The sequence below is a fragment of the Trachemys scripta genome, chromosome 12 (assembly GCF_013100865.1).
Source record: "Trachemys scripta elegans isolate TJP31775 chromosome 12, CAS_Tse_1.0, whole genome shotgun sequence".
Classification (NCBI taxonomy): Eukaryota; Metazoa; Chordata; order Testudines; family Emydidae; genus Trachemys; species Trachemys scripta.
Genome location: NC_048309.1, coordinates 30177102 through 30196620, shown reverse-complemented (window position 1 = coordinate 30196620; position 19519 = coordinate 30177102). Strand labels below are relative to the sequence as shown.

Genomic DNA, 19519 nt, shown 5'->3' with positions numbered 1-19519 from the left:
TGAGCCCCGTCCACAGTGCTACCATGCCCCTCAGTCCTGACCTGCAGCCCCCTGTTGTTCTGATCCTGAGCCCCCGCCACAGTGCTACCGATGCCCCTTGGTCCTGATCTGCAGCCCCCTGCAGTTCTGATCCTGAGACCCAGATCCCCCGCATCCCCCACATTAGGGGTGGGGAAAATCAGTTGCTGGGATCTAGGAGCTAAGACCTTGCTGTTGATCAGCTGATGCTTGCTAATAATTTTGAAACCTCTTTCCCAAGTTTTCCCTTTTCAGCCTGAGCCCAGCATTGTCCCTTGTCCCTAGTCTGTGGCTACACCTCGCTGAGCACTAGCCTGTTCCTCTCCATGGGTCATGCTCTCTGCTCTCCCTCCTAGGAGCGCCCTGCTTCCGAGTTCTGGCAGAAACTGGAGAAGTCACGGGACTATAAGAATAGCAACCAGCTGCGGGAGTACCAGTTGGAGGGGATGAACTGGCTGCTCTTTAACTGGTACAACAGGTGAGCAGGGGCCGGAGCAGGCCCTACCACAAGGAGCACTGCTGGTGTTTCACACGTCAGTGGCCGTGGGGAGTGTTGTGCCGTTGGAGGGGAAGGCAGATGCATGAGCAATGCCTAGGGGAATTCTGCGCCAAAACATTAGCAATTCTGTGCACAATATTCTAAAATTCTGCATATTTTATTTGTCAAAATAACACTATATAAGCATGCCAGTTTCAATTATTTTGGTAATTTATTTCAAAATACCTGTCAGCAAGTATGTCTGTAACCATATGGACAACAAAAAAATATTCAGGAAATGTGTTTTGACAAATAGATTCCTTACTAGGCGCATTAATACAGAACTCTGAGTAATAATTCCTTTAAACTACAATACAGAAACATATTTCCCGCACCCTTCAGAAACAGTACAAAGGTTTGGGGGAGTTGGGGTAACAGAGGAGCTGAGGGAGAGGGAAGTAATTGCTGGGCGGGCACCTGGGAGTGAGCCTGGAGGATTGTTGGGTGTGGGTGGGAGGGTATGGAACAGTGTGTTTTTGGGGAGGGGAGGAGGGATTGTTAGGGAGCCTCCCCCATGCAGACCCTGGCTGACTCTTAGCCGTTCTCATTCAGTTAGGGACATCTGCCCCTCCTCCTGTCCACCCCTGCACACCCACTCAGCTACCCTTCCCCCATCCCCGCATCTCCCTCCCCATGTGTTCCTGTACCCCCATCCAGCCACCCCACTCAGCCACCCTTCTCCTCCTGTTCCCAAGTGTCCCTGCACCCTCACTCAGCCATGCTTCCCCAATCCCCATGTGTCTCTACATCCCAACTCAGTCACCGCTCCTCCCCCCATCCCCATGTAACCCTGCACCCCCACTCCCATCAGCCCCTGGCTCAATGCTATCACCCCACTAGCTCCTGTGCCCCACCCCAGTCTATGCCCCCCACTAGCCCTTCTGAACCCCAGTCTGTATGACCCCCCAGCAGCCCCATGTGTCCTGCTGTGGCTGCCCCCCCCCCATATCCCATTCCTCCTCACTTGGCCCCACAGGCAGGATGCTGTGAGGAAGGCAGTCTTCCCCCTCCCTCTCCACTGCAGCTGGCTGCTCTGGCCCTGAGTTAGCTGCCCTCTTTTCTGGTGCCACAGCAGCCCCTGGTGGGTGAAAGGTGTAATTGCAGTGCCTCCCTGATAGAATATGTTTTCTGTGAGGGGAAAAAAAATCTGCTGGGAACATAAATTCTACATGGGCACAGTGGTGCAGAATTCCCCCAGGAGTAATGGGCTCACCACTCCCATGGGCTAATATGTCACTGCTCCCCCTGCTGTCAGGGTACATGTCAGCAGCAACCAATATAGCTTTGTTCTTTGTAATTTTACCTTTATGATTGTTTAATACCAATGAAGTCGGCTCCTCCCAGCTGGCATGAAATGTGTTCTGGGTGGTGGTGCATTCCTGGGGCTGGTTAGGCCTCAGGAGAATGAGGACTCCACTGGGTATCCCGTGGGTAGTTGGTTGGTTGGTGCTGATGTGCCCCTCCCAATGGCAGGGACACAGATGCCCTTAAGAGACAGAAATGTGCACAGGGCTGTGCACTGACCCATGCACAAGGAGCTGGAGCAGATGGACATGCAGATGGTGAGGCCTTTGCATGCACAGTAGCCTGATTTGTGTGTGCACCCACAGCAATTGTGTGAGCATTTTCCCACTGACCTGGGAACTTGGGGCCTGTAATTTGCAGATATTTGCGTGGCCGGCCCTGGACCACCTTTAATGTGAGCATCACATAGTGCTTTAGAGGCCCTGAGTTCCCCCTCTGAACTCCCCCGGTAAGCAAGTCTGTCTGCAGTGCTCCCAGGCTCAGAGAGGTGGCGTGACCTGCCCAAGGTGGCAAGGCAGCCAGTCTCAGTGCTGTGGGTTCCTCAACATGCTGTGTACATAAGAACATAAGAATGGCCGTACTGGGTCAGACCAAAGGTCCATCTAGCCCAGTATCCTGTCTTCTGACAGTGGCTAATGCCAGGTGCTCAGAGGGAATGAACACAACAGGTAATCATTGAGTGATCTATTCTCTGTTGCCCATTCCCAGCTTCTGGCAAACAGAGGCTAGGGACACCACCCCTGCCCATCCTGCTAATAGCCATTGATGGACCTATCCTCCATGAATTTATAAGAACATAAGAACATAAGAAAGACTGTACCGGGTCAGACCAAAGGTCCATCTATCCCAGTATCCTGTCTACCGACAGTGGCCAATGCCAGGTGCCCCAGAGGGAGTGAACCTAACAGGCAATGATCAAGTGATCTCTCTCCTGCCATCCATCTCCATCCTCTGTCAGACAGAGGCTAGGGACACCATTCCTTACCCGTCCTGGCTAATAGCCATTAATGGACTTAACCACCATGAATTTATCCAGTTCTCTTTTAAACTCTGTTATAGTCCTAGCCTTCACAACCTTCTCAGGTAAGGAGTTCCACAAGTTGACTGTGCGCTGAGTGAAGAAGAACTTCCTTTTATTTGTTTTAAACTTGCTGCCTATTAATTTCATTTGATGACCCCTAGTTCTTGTATTATGGGAATAAGTAAATAACTTTTCCTTATCCACTTTCTCCACATCACTCATGATTTTATATACCTCTATCATATCCCCCCTTAGTAGTCCTAGCCTCTTTAATCTCTCCTTATATGGGACCCGTTCCAAACCCTTAATCATTTTAGTTGCCCTTTTCTGAACCTTTTCTAGTGCCAGTATATCTTTTTTGAGATGAGGAGACCACATCTGTATGCAGTATTCGAGATGAGGGCGTACCATCGATTTATATAAGGGCAATAATATATTCTCAGTCTTATTCTCTATCCCCTTTTTAATGATTCCTAACATCCTGTTTGCTTTTTTGACCGCCTCTGCACACTGTGTGGACATTTTCAGAGAACTATCCACGATGACTCCAAGATCTTTTTCCTGACTTGTTGTAGCTAAATTAGCCCCCATCATATTGTATGTATAGTTTGGGTTATTTTTTCCAATGTGCTTTACATTTATCCACATTAAATTTCATTTGCCATTTTGTTGCCCAATGACTTAGTTTTGTGAGATCTTTTTAAAGTTTTTCACAGTCTGCTTTGGACTTAACTATCTTTAGCAGTTTAGTATCATCTGCAAACTTTGCCACCTCACTGTTTACCCCTTTCTCCAGATCATTTATGAATAAGTTGAATAGGATCGGTCTGAGGACTGACTCTTGGGGAACACCACTAGTTACCCCTCTCCATTCTCAGAATTTACCATTTATTCCTACCCTTTGTTCCCTGTCTTTTAACCAGTTCTCAATCCATGAAAGGACCTTCCCTTTTATCCCATGGCAGCTTAATTTACATAAGAGCCTTTGGTGAGGGACCTTGTCAAAGGCTTTCTGGAAATCTAAGTACACTATGTCCACTGGATCCCCCTTGTCCACATGTTTGTTGACCCCTTCAAAGAATTCTAATAGATTAGTAAGACACGATTTCCCTTTACAGAAACCATGTTGACTATTGCTCAACAGTTTATGTTTTTCTATGTGTCTGACAATTTTATTCTTAACTATTGTTTCGACTAATTTGCCCGGTACAGACGTTAGACTTACCGGTCTGTAATTGCCGGGATCACCTCTAGAGCCCTTTTTAAATATTGGCGTTACATTAGCTAACTTCCAGTCATTGGGTACAGAAGCCGATTTAAAGGACAGGTTACAAACCTTAGTTAACAGTTCCGCAACTTCACATTTGAGTTCTTTCAGAACTCTTGGGTGAATGCCATCTGGTCCCGGTGACTTGTTAATGTTAAGTTTATCAATTAATTCCAAAACCTCCTCTTGTGACACTTCAATCCGTGAAAGTTCCTCAGATTTGTCACCTACAAAAGCGAGCTCAGGTTTGGGAATCCCCCTAACATCCTCAGCCGTGAAGACTGAAGCAAAGAATCCATTTAGTTTCTCCACAATGACTTTATCGTCTTTAAGCGCTCCTTTTGTATCTCGATCATCAAAGGGCCCCACTGGTTGTTTAGCAGGCTTCCTGCTTCTGATGTACTTAAAAAAACATTTTGTTATTACCTTTGGAGTTTTTGGCTAGCCGTTCGTCAAACTCCTCTTTGGCTTTTCTTATTACATTCTTGCACTTAATTTGGCAGCGTTTATGCTCCTTTCTATTTGCCTCACTAGGATTTGACTTCCACTTTTTAAAGGAAGTCTTTTTATCTCTCACTGCTTCTTTTACATGGTAGTTAAGCCACGGTGGCTCTTTTTTAGTTCTTTTACTGTGTTTCTTAATTTGGGTTATACATTGAAGTTGGGCCTCTATTATGGTGTCTTTAAAAAGTGCCCATGCAGCTTGCAGGGATTTCACTTTAGTCACTGTACCTTCTAACTTCTGTTTAATTAACCCCCTCATTTTTGCATAGTTCCCCTTTTTGAAATTAAATGCCACAGTGTTGGGCTGTTGAGATGGTCTTCCCACCACAGGGATGTTGAATGCTATTGTATTATGGTCACTATTTCCAAGCGGACCTGCTATAGTTACCTCTTGGACCAGCTCCTGCACTCCACTCAGGACTAAATCTAGAGTTGCCTCTCCCCTTGTGGGTTCCCGTACCAGCTGCTCCATGAAGCAGTCATTTAAAGTATCGAGAAATTTTATCTCTGCATTTCGTCCTGAAGTGAAATGTTCCCAGTCAATATGGGGATAATTGAAATCCCCCACTATTATTGAGTTCTTAATTTTATCTAGTTCTTTTTTTAACCCTGTTATAGTCTTGGCCTTCACAACATTCTCTGGCAAAGAGTTTCACAGGTTGTCTGTGCCTTGTGTGAAGAAAGACTTCCTTGTGTTTGTTTTAAACCTGCTGCCCATTAAATGGGTCCCCAGGCATAATGTGTCCCCATGTGTGTTGTGCTGCATCTGCAGGAAGAACTGCATCCTGGCGGATGAGATGGGCTTGGGGAAGACGATCCAGTCAATCACCTTCCTTTCTGAGATCTTCCTGATGGACATTCATGGTCCCTTCCTCATCATTGCGCCGCTCTCCACCATCACCAACTGGGAGCGGGAGTTCCGCACCTGGACGGAGATGAATGCCATCGTGTACCACGGGAGCCAGATCAGCAGGCAGATGATCCAGCAGTACGAGATGGTGTACAGGGACGCACAGGTGCCTGCTGCTCTCAGCTCCCCATGGCCCAGTGACCCTCGGGTCTCTCCACCTTGGCCACTGCTGTTGTGGCTCCCGGGATGGATACTTTGACGGGTTCCCCCTGGAGTACTACCTGGAACTGGGGTACCACTGAGCCCTTTGACTCACCAGCTTGGGCTCCCGCTCACACTGTGCTGCTGTGACAAACTGTAGACTGCTCCCAGTCCTACCCTCCCACCAGCATTTGCACAGGCAGGGACACACCCAGCTGCAGTTACATGCAGGCTGACCAGCCACTGCATGAACCAACAATAGAGAGGCTACAGCCAACCTCCAGCCCCCCAGCCTAGGACCCCAGAGCTGTATCATCCTGCCCTGATGGAAACCCTGACCAATTTGAATTTATTATTCAGTTTGCCTCTCCCTCAATGTGGAGAGGAATATGCACAATATGCTTGTGTTAAACCAAGCTGAGATTTTCCCCAGACACTTCAGAGACATGCTGGTTTAGATTAAAACATAAAACAAGTTTATTAGCTACAAAAACATAGATTTTAAGTGATTATAATAGCAAACAGATCAAAGCAGATTACCTAGCAAATAAACAAAACTGCAAACTAAGCCTAACATACTAGATAGATTGGATACGAATTAGCAATCTCTCACCCTGGCTTCTGATACAAGCAGTTCACCGGGTTTCCATACACAGGCTAGAAATCCTTTTAGCTTGGGACTAACACTTCCCGGCGTCCAGTCTTCGTTCCTCGGGTGCTTCCAGGAATGTCCTTGTTTGGGGAGTGAGGCCCCTAGGTGATGTCACACCCCACCTTATATAGCTTTAACTTGTGGTGGGAACCCTTTGTTCCAAAATCCTGTTTATGGAAAAATATAGGTACCCAAAATGGAGATTAGTGTCATGTGGTCTGGTCACATGTCCTTGCTGAGCCATAGCTGCCAGTACCTGCAGGCTGTCTGGAGCGTTCTCAGGAAGGCTCACCAGGTGGAGGATAAGCTTCTCCTAAGGCCTGTTGTTTCCCCTGATGTCCCTTGAATAGGTCCTTCCCAACCAGCTGTCTAGACTGGAAGTGTCTTGCCTATAGATGTGGTCCCTCAGGTGTAACTACATTTGAAATACAGATACATAGTGAACATTCATAACTTTAGATACAAAAATGAAATATGCACACAAATAAGGTAATCATATTCAGCAAATCCTAACTTTTCCTTAGACACCTCACATGACTCATTTTGTACAAATTGCATCATAATTATGTCATAATCATACCCCCAGGATGAATATGTGGTGTAGTGTCACAGATCCCCTGGGGTCACCCTTGCAGCCTAGCTCCCTGCCTAGCTCTGCATCACGGGGAATGTTGTTCATGAAGCGACTGGCCTGGGTGTGGCCAGCGCGCGGGGCTGCCCTAGTTGCGGGGAAGGTGTTCTTGAACCAAGACATGCAGGAGGTTGGGAATGCCACGGGTCCCTTCCCCTGATGAGAATGGTCTCGCCCCCTCCATGGCAGGAGCCTGCTTTTTTGATTCCGGAAAGCGACAGGTCAGAGGGCACGCTGTCTGTGTGGGATGTGGTGTGTTGGGAAGGCACCTGGTCTGTGGGGCGTGGAGGACTGGGGGACACCCAGCCTGGGGTGCAGAGTGTTGAGAGCACCCAATCTCTATGGGGCACCCAGCCTAAGGGATGTGGTAGGCTGGGGGGGCCCCAGCCTGAGGGACGCGGTGGACTGGGAGGCACCCAATCTTGAGGCGCAGAGGGCTGGGGGGGGCACCCAGCCTGCAGGTTTGGAGTGTCAGGAGCACCCAGTCTGAGGGGTAGGGAGGCACCCCATCTGTGGGATACAGGCCTTTTGGGAGCCCCCTGTATTTGCAGGGAGGGGTCCTGAGAGGCCTGGCAGGATGCACATTGCAGCCTGCTGTGTGAGGGGAGATGGTCTCGGGGGGGTTTGCAGTCAGAGCAAGTTTCTAAAGTGCATGTGAGGTACGGCCTGTCAGGACCCCTTTGCAGCCCTGCCCCAGTGTCCCCAAGGGCGTCTTCCCAAGACCAGCACTTCCAGCTGTGTCACCCTCTGGCTGCTGGAACCCCTCAGCTTACCAGTCCCCCCGCTGGCCCTGCGCAAGGCCTATGGCTGGCATTGTGGGGTCACTGTGGCCTGGGATGGCAGTGCCTTCCCCTTGCACAGATACATTAGAGCACACTCTCCAAAATGCCTCTCTGATGAAGCCCATGGCTCTCCGGAGAGCTGCCGCTGATCAGTGCTGGGCTGCCCAGTAGCTGTGTCCAACCGGCCTGCCTGTCTGGGGTGTCCCACTGCCCGGCATGAGTACAGCACTGCCTGGCTTGTGTCTCCTCAGGGTAACCCTCTTCCAGGGATCTTCAAATTCCATGTGGTCATCACCACCTTCGAGATGATCCTGGCCGACTGCCCCGAGCTGAAGAAGATACAGTGGCGCTGCGTGGTCATCGATGAGGCCCATCGGCTGAAGAACAGGAACTGCAAGCTGCTGGAGGGGCTGAAGCTCATGGCTCTGGTGAGAACTGGATGCTCACGAGAGCGCAGAGCGGGCTGGACTCAGCCACATCTTAGTGCTGTTCCGGCACAGCCAGGGCTGGGCTGTGAAGGGGAACGAGCCCTCACTGTCAACTGGCATGGCTGTCCTTGGGAAGATGCCCTCAGCCTTTGCATCCTGAGCTGTAATTTCCCCAGTTCAGGCTGTGGGGCCTGGTTGGTGATCGGCTGGGGCCCTCCAAGGCAGTGTCAGATGCTGCTGACCCAGCGTGAGGTGCTGCCAGAAGGGCATTAGCAGAGGGGCTCTGACCACTAGTGCTCATTACAAATCTTGTGGCCCAGTTCACTAGAGCGGGGACATCAACCTCTGCTCCTGGCCAGACCACCGTGGCTAATTACATCCCCTGCACTCTCAGAGGGAGCTGCTATTCTCCAGCACTCCCTGCCCCATCTGTCCTGCAGTGGTACTGTGTTCTGCACAGCTGCTGTGTTCTACCCTAGAGGCAGCTGCTTTCCAGTGATGGATGGCACAAAGACCATGTATTAGCAATGGTAAGTAAAGGGCTCTGGGATGAAAGGTGCTCTAGAAACAAGCTCTTTTCTTGGTATTCAGTGACTCTGACTCTCTCATTCCCCATGATGGGGTGGGGGTGGGAGTTGCCCACACAGCCGCCCTGCGGGTGTGGGCAGTACAAGGCTAATGGGATTCTGCCTTTCAAACTGGCCCCGCTCCCGCGCTGCTCACTGGCTCCTCACCCTCTGCACGATGCCCTTGGAAAGCTGCAGCCTCCCAGCACCCCCGGCTTTCGTCCGTTCTCTCCACTGGCAGCTCTTGGAGCTGCTCCCCGTGTGTGGAGTGACCCGGGGATAAATGTGAGCATTTAACGCAGTGCCCGGGGAGCAGCATGAGCTCGCCTCAAGCTCACGCTTGCTCCTGAGGCTGGGTGTAATCGACTGTCCATTGCCCTCCCAAAGTCCGGGGTGCCATTTCCCTCCAGAGGGGCTAGCCCCGTTGGGCTCACTCAGCTCCAGGCCCCTGCTGGGCCAGTGCCTCCTGTTAAAGGAACAAGTACAGGCAGTGACTGCTAACTGCCCTGCTCTGCTCTGCCCCAGCCTGCCACTGTAGAGACATGGGCCCGCCAGCAGGTCGCTACTGTCAGCCCCCTTTTATGGGGGTGGGAGGGGGCAACGCAGGCCCAGAGCGGTCCTGAGACTTGCCAGCAGTGGAGCTGGGAATAGAACCCCGGAGTTCTGCCTCCCAGTCTACTGATCTTACTGCTGGGCCATGGTCCTTCTTGTGGGGGCACAGGGCCTGGCCCAGCAGCACTCAGGAGAGCTCCTCCCCAGAGAGAACAGGCACGCAGCCAGGGGCAGCATGAGCTTCCCACGTGGTGTTGCTGCTGAGCTACCGCAGCCCTGCCCTGGCACCACTCTGGCCTTGGTGTCGCTGCTGATCCAGTGACTCGGGGGCTAGTAAGGGCTGGACTGAGACCTTCCAGTGCATGGCCATTGTGTCTTGACCAGGGATAGCATGGGGGCCTGCTGACCTGGAGCAGATTGGTACCAGTGCCCTGGGCCAGCGTTGGCCCTTCAGACCCTTGGGGTTTGCAGTCAGCTGCATCGCTGCCCTGGCCTCCTGCCCCAGGAGTGAAGTCATAGCAAGGGCAAGTTAGTGTCCCTGGGGTGAGCCTGCCAGCCCCTTTGAACCCGTTGCTCTGGCTCCGGCTGCACGAGCATTGCCCCCTGGCACTGAAGCCCTGACCCTGCTCTACTCAGGAACACAAGGTGCTGCTGACCGGGACGCCCCTGCAGAACTCAGTGGAGGAGCTCTTCAGCCTGCTGAACTTCCTGGAGCCCCAGCAGTTCCCCTCGGAGACGGCGTTCCTGGAGGAGTTTGGGGACCTGAAGACAGAGGAGCAGGTACCAGCCGGGCCCAGGGGTGAGGCACAGGGGCTGGCGGGGCCCAGGGCCGTGGGGGTGGGGCCCAGGAGCTGTGGAGGCGGGGCCCAGGACACCTGGTCCCCAATCCAGAAACACAGTTGAGCATGCACTTAACTTTAATCCCAGCGAAGGCAATAGGGCTCCTCCTCGCTGCAAGCTAAGACCCTGCCTGAGAGTGCCCTGGGCCCAGCCCTGGAGACAGGGCCGGCTCTGCCGGGGGCGAGCAAAGCTCTAGAGAAGGGAGCTGCTTGGGAGACAGAAAATGGAGATGGGCTCAAGCCATGGCCCTAGCCAGAGTGGGCTGACTCCCCACGCTGCTACTTGGGTCCCCACCTTGGGCCTGTCTGCACATATTCCCAGCACACCCACAGCCCCTCCACGCGCCCGGCACCTCCACAGCCCCTCCAGTGCCTGGCACCTCCATAGCCCCACCATGCGCCCAGCACACCCACAGCCCCACCACGTGCCCAACACCTCCACAACCCCACCACGCGCCCAGCACACCCATAGCCCCACCACACGCCCGGCACCTCCACACCCCACCACGCGCCCAGCACCTCCACAGCCCCACCACGCTCCTGGCACCTCCACAGCCCCTCCAGCGCCCGGCACCTCCACAGCCCCACTACGTGCCCGGCACCTCCACAGCCCCTCCAGCGCCCATTCCCAAATGTAAAGATGCAAAGGGGGCAGTTAAATGAGTGTGTCAGTGGCTCTGCTCTAGAAAAGTTGTGCCCTTTGGGGCAGGTTCTTGTCATGCGCAGTCAGCTGGTTCTGCACACCCCCTCTGGAATCCCTGGTGTTGGGTCCATCTGGAGGACTCTACTGCTGCTCTTTGAGAGCCTGGGTGGAGCTTGCAGAGTCTGCCCCTCCTCACTGTGCAGCCCATGGAGCCATAGAGCAAGCAGCGTCCCGGTGAGACTGGAGCCCTGGACCTCCCTTCTGCTCACAACAGGCCCAGTTCAGAGCAGCTGCCTGCATTGTGCCAGCAACACTTTTTGTGCCCACAAGGGGAGGAATCGCACTGGGGCATACAGGGAAGGCTCACTTTAGGCAGGAGCTGGATATAAACTGGGTGCTCAGAGAGAGGCAATGAACTGTGCAGTGAGGGTTCACACGGGCCTCTGCTCAGCAGGCGTCTCTCAGACCACCTGCTCCCTGGACTGCCTGCTCCTGGGAATGAGCTCTGCTCTGGGGAGGAAGCTAGGCTCACAGGCAGAAGTGTTTATGAACTCTGGGCACAAGGCCAGGTAGTCACACACCTGCCCGGGTGAAAGCAGTGGGGCTGCACAGGTGTAACCAAGGCTAGTCCCGCCCAGCCCGGCTCTCAGACCCCAGCACAGTTTGCAGGCTGGCAGCTGGAGAAGTCCTCTCTCGGTGTTAGCAGAACAGGCTTGCCCTGGTGTCCCTGGGAGGCGATTAGCACAGAGCCCTCACACACATGGTGGCTGCCCCAGGAGAGCTCTGCACTTGTCTTCAGTGCCTGCCATGCATGTGGCAGGGAGGGACAGTGCGTCTGCGCTTGTCCTGGGCAGGTGAAGAAGCTGCAGTCAATCCTGAAGCCCATGATGCTGCGGCGGCTGAAGGATGATGTGGAAAAGAACCTAGCGCCCAAGCAGGAGACCATCATTGAGGTGGAGTTGACCAACATCCAGAAGAAATACTACCGGGCCATCCTAGAGAAGAACTTCTCCTTCCTGTCCAAGGGCGCCAACCAGCACAACATGCCCAACCTCATCAACACCATGATGGAGCTGCGCAAGTGCTGCAACCACCCCTATCTCATCAATGGTGAGCCATGGGGCATGGGGCACCAGGGGCAGGACACACCAACATGCCCAACCTCATCAGCACTATGAGCTGCGCCAGTGCTGCCGCCACTCTGCCTCCTGGCGGTGAGGCGCTCCGCCCAGGATGGGTGCTTTTCAGCAGCTCCCATCCAGGGGCATTGAGTGAGGTGTAGTCATTACTCTCTGTAGTTCTGGCCACTTACCAGCTTCCTAGACCATCTGGTTTGGGTGTCGGGCCTGGCTCTGGCAGCAGCTGGGGCCTGCTACCCCATGGTGTTGACAGTGGAGAGCAGGGCTAGGGCAGCTGTGCCCGGGCAGCACAGGCAGGCCACAGCTGTAGCCAGGGCTGATTTCCCCTCCTGCTTTGCAGGGGCGGAGGAGAAAATCCTGGAAGATTTCCGTAAGTCGCACAGCCCAGAGGCGCTGGACTTCCAGCTGCAGGCCATGATCCAGGCGGCTGGCAAGCTGGTGCTGATTGACAAGCTGCTGCCCAAGCTGATCGCCGGTGGGCACAAGGTGCTGATCTTCTCCCAGATGGTGCGCTGCCTGGACATCCTGGAGGACTATCTCATCCAGAGGCGGTCAGTACAGCCTGCGCTGCCTGGCACTCCCCACTCCCCCCGCCCTGCTGTATGTGCCAGTCATCGGGCACGTGCCCTCTCGGCCCTCCCTGCCCACACAGAACGGGCAGGGTGACAAACTCAGGCTGTGCCCTGGTGTGCAGTGCAGGTGAGCGTGGCCAGGCCCTGCTCTCAATGCAGCACTGCCATCTGGGCTTGGGAGGCCCCAGCTAGCTGCAGCCAGGTCACAGCAGCTGCTCACTTGGCCCTCAGCAGCCTCCTCTTCCTCACTCCATTCTCTACTCGCCCACCCTGGACTCTTGGCCCCTTCATGCAGCCCAACCAGTTGGGGCTCCCCCTCTGTGCTAAGCCTGCAGGGGCTTAGCCTGGCCGGGTATGCAGGGTAGGGGTCACTGGTGTGCTCCCAGCACTGCTGAGTCAGCACTCAGTCTGGCCCACTCCCCCTTGGCTAGGGTGGAGCGCTCCAGGCAAGAGCTGCATGGGAGACCACAGAGGGTGGTGGTAGATCGGGGTGATGCTTGAGTGTCAGGGCCATTCCTAGGTGCTCTGGGGGAGATCCTGGGTGTCCTGGTAACTGCATAGACTCCTGCTCCTGGCCCCGCTCTCTGCCCATCTCCACATACACACACGCAGCTGCCACGGCCGTATTCCCTTCAGTTACTTTCACGCTGGGCTGCAGCTGGGAGATGAGAAGTGGCCAGAGGAAGTGGCAGGAAAACGGCTTAGAGATGCTGCTCTGTTATTTACATGGATCAGCCCATCCAGCCCCTCTTGCCCTGCCCCTCACCCTCACCTGCCTTGCCCACACCCTTCACCCACCCTGCCCTGTCCAATGTAAGGGACCTAGCGGTCACAGCTGGGCTGGGGTCCACACATCAGGGACGGCAGTCAGTGAGCTAGAGCTGGGTTCAATTAGCAAGAGTCAGGGTCAAAGTCAGGCCGGGGTGGGAGATCAGAGATCAGAGGAACCAGGCGGGAGGCAGGAATCAGGGTCAGACAGGCCAGGGTCAGAGGCCAAGACCAGGAGACGAGGTGAGTTCTTGAGTCGCAGCAGACCCAAAGTCCGTGTAGTGCACAGTCAACTTCCTGGGGCACCCTCCAGGGTTCAATAGGGCGAATCCAGTCAGAGGGCTGTCACTCTGGGGTCTCTGCGACACCTGCTCCCTACACTGCCCCATGGCTGGGGCTCTGCGTGGCCTCCCAGTGCACTGTGGGAACGTCAGCCATCTGAGGCTCTGCAGACCTGGGCTCTAGTTCCTGGATCCTTACATCAGCGCTGCTTACCCACCCTGTGCCATGCTCTGTCACGCCCACTGCCAGTGAGCATGGAGGTCAGTTTGCAATGAGTGACGGTCCCAAGCCGGGGGGCAGCCGAGCTGTGTTCAGTGCAGGCTGTGGAGAAAGGCCCCTGCACACCCCTGTGTGCTTCCCCCAGCACATATTAGAGCAGCCTCAAGACCATGCCTGTGCCTGCTGTGCCAGAAAGGGGGTGACTCTCTTGTTCTGTTTTTACCCTGCGGGAATATGTCTGCCTCTTGGGGCAGATTCACATGGGCTTTGTGCCCTCAGCGTGTGCGGAGTGGGGGTGGGGATGGGGGTGGATCTGGCCCCACCTATCCAATATTCCCAGGGAGCCTCACTACCATCTGCCCCAGTGGTGAGTATGGAGGCCTGTTCTTATGGAGTACGGAGCGTCTTGTCCGGAGAGCTGCCCAGTGCTGGCTCCCCCAGAGATCTTAGAGCATCATTCCCTGGGCACACCGTGGCCTGTCTGTCGGCCCATCTTGGGAGTGTCCGGGTGGAGACAGGACCTTGTGGGCTAAGGCTCCCCTGTGCCTGTCGCTCCTTCCCCAGGGCCCATAGGAGCCTCGTGGCTGAGTGCTGAGCTGGCATGCTGTTCAGTGGCCCTGTCACCACAGAGAGGAGTCTAGTTCCTGGTGGGGAATCAACAGCCAGCGCTGGCTGGCCCCAGGGGAGCCCAGGCTGTGCAGGCTGCTTAACCCACAGGATGCCCGTCAGGCAGCACTGATACAAGAGGCCCCGTCCATCTTGACCAGTAGAGCAGAATGTCCCCAGCACGCAATCACCCACTGTGTACTGGGGCTGGAGCTAGCAGGTGCAGGCTGCACTGTCTTCCTGTGGGGGAGCCTCAGGGAGGGGGAACCCTGCAGGACGCTGCCCCCAGGGTCAGGCAGTGGCAAGGCCGCAGGGTCTGCTGGCCAGGTCCATGGCCCCCTCTTTTGCAGTGTGGCTCCTGGAAATGAAGGCACAGAGCTTTGAGCAGCGCAGGCCCCTACATGGGTTTCTGACAGGGAGCAGCCCCTGGCCCTGTCTCTGCTCCAGAATGGTAGAGCTTCCTGCCCTCAGGTGCTGCACAGCCCATAGGCCCTTGTGCCATGTGGGGTTGGCTGCCCACATCGCTCAGCTTTGCTGCCCTTGGCCCCAGGAGCAGGGGAGCCAGGGTCCTTGTGCCTGCATGGAATGGGTGTCCTGGAGCTGCCAGAGCAGCTGTGAGTCTGGCGGCTGGCACCCCGCAGCTCCAGGAGCTGGGTCTGCAGAGACGAGGCGCCCTATTCCGCATGGTGCAGGCTGTATGGTGACCCGGCCGTGTCCCCCGTTCCCTGTCTGAACAGATACACCTACGAGCGCATTGACGGGCGGGTGCGTGGGAACTTGCGCCAGGCTGCCATCGATCGCTTCTGCAAACCAGACTCAGACCGCTTCGTCTTCCTCTTGTGCACCAGGGCAGGAGGCCTGGGCATTAACCTCACAGCTGCCGACACCTGCATCATCTTTGATTCGGACTGGAACCCACAGAACGACCTCCAGGTATTGCAGAGCAAGGCCGTGATGGTGTTGGTGGGGCACCAGGGGTTGCATGAATAATGGTGCTGATTAGAACAGAGGAATTGTGTGCCAGCCAATGGGACCATGGGATGGGGCCCCACCCTTGGGAACAGCCAATGGAACCATGGGACAGGGCCCCGCCCATTGCTGGGGACAGCCAATGGGACCACGGGATGAGATACCACCCACTGCTGGGGCCAGTTAAAGAATGCCAGCCCAGGCAGTCAGAGCAGAGTGGTGCTGGAAGTGCCGCATAGTAAGGAGCAGCTGTGCTGGGTGGTCGGGCACAGGGCAGAACCTTGCCCCCCTCGGGTGCCTACTCCAGCATGGCCCGGGGGGGGGCGTGCGTGTGTGTGTGTGTAGTTGATCGCTGAGACCTCCCTGGCTTCAGCGTGGCCTGCACTGCAGTGAATGGAAGCCCCAGAGGAGGGCAGCTCAGGTGCAGGGTGGGCTGAGTCCAGCACAGGCCTCTGCATCACATCCACGTGGCGCTCACTGCCCCTTGCTGGCCAGCCCAGCAGGGAGGCTCCTTAGGGGTGGGTCCTTCAGGTCAGCTCTAGGACACCTTGTGGAGGCGGAGGCTGGGCTCTGCCCGTTGTGCTCCGGGCAGGGGTGGGGGCTGGGCTCTGCCCATTGTGTCCTAGGGCTCCTGTACTGGCTGCTCCAGGCAGAGCCGTGCCTATGCTGCCCGCATGCTGTATTTGACACTGTGGCCTTTGCTATCCCAGGCGCAGGCACGCTGCCACCGGATCGGGCAGAGCAAGGCCGTGAAGGTCTATCGCCTCATCACCAGGAACTCCTACGAGCGCGAGATGTTCGACAAGGCCAGCCTCAAGCTGGGCCTGGACAAGGCTGTGCTGCAGGACATCAACCGCAAGGGCAGCACCAATGGGGTAGGCTGCCCGGCTGGGGGCTGGGGCCATGGGAAGGCTCTGTGCCTCTGCTGCTCCTTGCAGCGTTCCCCTGAGTGGCTGCGTCTGTGTGTGCCCCCCAGTGCCCATGGCTGTGCAGCGGGGTGCAGGGGTGAGCCGCCGGAGTAGGCCCGTGGTCCATAGTATAGGACAGATCCCACTCGCTTGCCTGCACAGCACGGGTGAGTGTGTGGAGCAAAGGATTCATGCAGATCCTGAGGAGGATCCGTGCCCCTGACAGAGCAGATTTCAGGCACCTTTGGCATGGACGTCAGTCCTGTCCTGCAGCCCCCCAGCACTGCCAATGTCCCTCAGGCCTGACCTGCAGCCCCTGCTATCCCAGCCCTAGAGCCTCCACAGTTGTTCTCCATGCCATGCTTGCTTGTCTAGCCATTGACTTGCCCTGAGCAGAGGTTTCCGACCCCGCTAGGTTTATTGTGGCTCTGGATGGATGAATGTCCGCTAAGGACTGAGTTTTGAGCCTATCCCAGGGGCGCTGAGATCCCACATTGATGGAACTGAGTGTACCCAAAGGTGCCTTGTCCCCTGGCTGTCGAGACTAACCACCACGGATGGGAGCTGCCTGCGAGAGAGCAGAGGGCACGTGGTGGTGCATGCTGTGCCCAGGCGGCGCTGCCAGCTGGACGAGGTGACAACTTAGCAGGAGGCATGAAAGCACACGAACAGTTTCCAGTAACAGAGCTGGGGCCTGGGTCTTGGGGGCCGGGGCCGGTAGGGCTCTTCCATCTCGGATTCCGAACTTTCCTAGCACTCTGACCAGCAGCGGTGGCCAGTTGCCATGGCATCATAAACAAGATAGCTTAAAGATCCAGCACACCTGTGTGACAGCCCTGACTCCCAGGGAGGGGTGGGGGTAGGAGAAGGGCCAGGTACCAGCGTGGAGAAGGTGAAGTCTCGTAGCTTGACTGGATTATTCCTAGCCCAGAGGAAGCTGCAGAGCCCTGCTGGGAGTGTGTGGGCAGGTCCCCTGCCGGGAAGGGCAGCTGCATTAACAGGAGTTCCAGGGGGCAGCCCAGCAGAGGGGCTGTGGTTTTACCCAGCCCTTTGTCTCACTTTCCCTCTGAGTGTTTGTTTGATCTCACCCAGATCCCTCCCCGTCCACTCTGGGGTCAGGAGCAGGCTGTGTCTGGAGGCATTCAGCTGCAGTCTAGCACAGTCATTGCAGGCACTTGCAGCTCCACAGGCACCATCTGCAGGGATGGGTGCTGCGGTTCCAGTTAGCACCATGGCTCTGGGGCTGTTAGATGCCTCTGCCTTCAAGGGCTGGCTCGGGGAGGGAGCCTCCGTCCCCCATGCCTGCACTCCCAGGCCAGCCCCGGCTCTCGGGCAGCTAGCACAGTGCTGACATCCTGTATCTTCTGCAGGTGCAGCAGCTCTCAAAGATGGAGGTCGAGGACTTGCTACGGAAAGGAGCGTATGGGGCTTTAATGGACGAGGAAGATGAAGGCTCCAAGTTCTGTGAGGAAGATATCGATCAGATCCTGCAGCGCAGAACCCAAACAATCACTATCCAGTCGGAGGGGAAGGGCTCCACCTTTGCTAAGGTGCCGCGCGTGCTGCCTGGGGGGCTGCCTGCCTGCTTTGGATGGGCGAGGCCGGGGTGCACTGGGCAGATGGGACACAGACTTCGTTTCCCTGCTCTTGGCTTGGCCTGTTGCTTTCTGAGCTCCCCTGTGTGTGTCAGTGCAGCCTGCGTCCCACCCCTGCTGAGCCATTGCCCTGCACGGACTCACTGGTACTCCAAAGGCAGGCTGAGGTCATGAGCTGAGTCCAGGTGGTACAGAAAGCGGGGCAGCGCGGGAGGGTGCCGGATGGGAACACCAACCAGAGTAGGAGGGAATGCCGGCCGGCCTGTGGCAGCGAGCAGTGGCCATGTGAGCAGCTCAGCGTGGCTTCTGTCCAGTTCACCCAGGATGGATGTCTCTTATGGAGCCTTTCCCAGGCTTTTGCGTTCCTCACGGTGTCTGGACGATCCATACTGTGCGGGGGAGAAGGGATAAAGAAGGGATTCTCAAACTGGTGGTTGGGACCCCTCGGGGTCGTGGGGTTATTACATGGGGGGTCGCGAGCTGTCAGCCTCCACCCCAAAGCCCGCTTTGCATCCAGCATTTATAATGGTGTTAAATATATTAAAAAGTGTTTTTAATTTATAAAGGGGGTCACACTTGAAGGCTTGCTATGTGAAAGGGGTCACCAGTACAAACGTTTGAGAACCACTGGGTTAGAGTGAGACGGGGGTTCTGTTCTCAGCTCTGGAAGAGATCCCTTCCCCCACCTCAGGAACCTCCAGGAGATGCTGCTCTGTTCTGAGGAGATCCCTTGTACTCTGCAGATTTGCTCACTCACCATCAGTTTATTTATTTAGCGTGTGCATAGTCGTCTAGCCACGCGATGGCATCTCCAGTGCTGTGATACAATTCTAGGCCACTGCTGAACCTAGTCAGCAGGCGCAGTCCTCGACAGTGTGCGTGATCGTCTGCCTTGCACCGCAACTGCACAATGGGCTGTCACAAAGGCCCCAGCGATACTGATTGGTTGCACAGAGACCTTGCCCGGTCCAGAACCTGTTCAACAGGGACCATTGGAGGCCCCATGGCCCTGGGGAGGGAGCTGGAGTCTGCTCCTTCTAGTGATTGCCAGCTGCATCCCAATGGCAGGGCCGGCTGTGTGTTCCCCCCGCCCCCCTGCTAGATCCATTGTCATGGATCCCTCAGGGCTGAGCCAGGCCTGCGCCCTCTGTTGTGAGGAGGAAGTGTGAGAAGGAAAGAGCTGAGCTTCTCTCACAGATCCCAGGGGAATTTGCAGGGTTGGCCTTGTCCTGGGGGCCTGAGCACATTTATCCAAAGTCTGTCCAGCCCCTGCCCCATGGAACCCCTACTGCCATGTGCGCAGCGTCTGTGGGTTTGTCTGCCCCATGGAACCCCTACTGCTATCTGCGCAGCGTCAGTGGGTCTGTCTGCCCCATGGAACCCCTGCTGCCATGTGCACAGTGTCTGTGGGTCTGTCCACCCTATGGAACCCCTGCTGCCATCTTCACAACACGTGTGGGTCTGTCTGCCCCATGGAACCCCTGCTGCCATCTGCACAACACGTATGGGTCTGTCCGCCCCATGGAACCACTGCTGCCATGTGTGCAGCATCTGTGGGTCTCTCCGCCCCATGGAACCCCTGCTGCCAGAGCAACAGCGCACTCATGCTTGATAGCCGGGGTTGCAAGCAGTCTGGAGGTGCAGGGCCGTTATTCTTGCCGTGC

General features: G+C 55.8%; 1 protein-coding gene across 7 annotated transcripts in view; it reads left to right on the top strand.

Moving 5' to 3' along the window:
* CHD6 (chromodomain helicase DNA binding protein 6) overlaps positions 1-19519 on the top strand; it is a 195355-nt gene that overhangs the window by 120766 nt on the left and 55070 nt on the right. For all 7 annotated transcript variants that reach the window (XM_034787628.1, XM_034787627.1, XM_034787630.1 and 4 more), the window contains 9 exons: positions 375-496; positions 5426-5669; positions 8021-8197; positions 9952-10095; positions 11652-11907; positions 12277-12487; positions 15121-15316; positions 16063-16227; positions 17631-17810. In XM_034787628.1, coding sequence (XP_034643519.1) covers positions 375-496; positions 5426-5669; positions 8021-8197; positions 9952-10095; positions 11652-11907; positions 12277-12487; positions 15121-15316; positions 16063-16227; positions 17631-17810 — 1695 coding nt within the window. The remainder of the gene's footprint in view (positions 1-374; positions 497-5425; positions 5670-8020; positions 8198-9951; positions 10096-11651; positions 11908-12276; positions 12488-15120; positions 15317-16062; positions 16228-17630; positions 17811-19519) is intronic.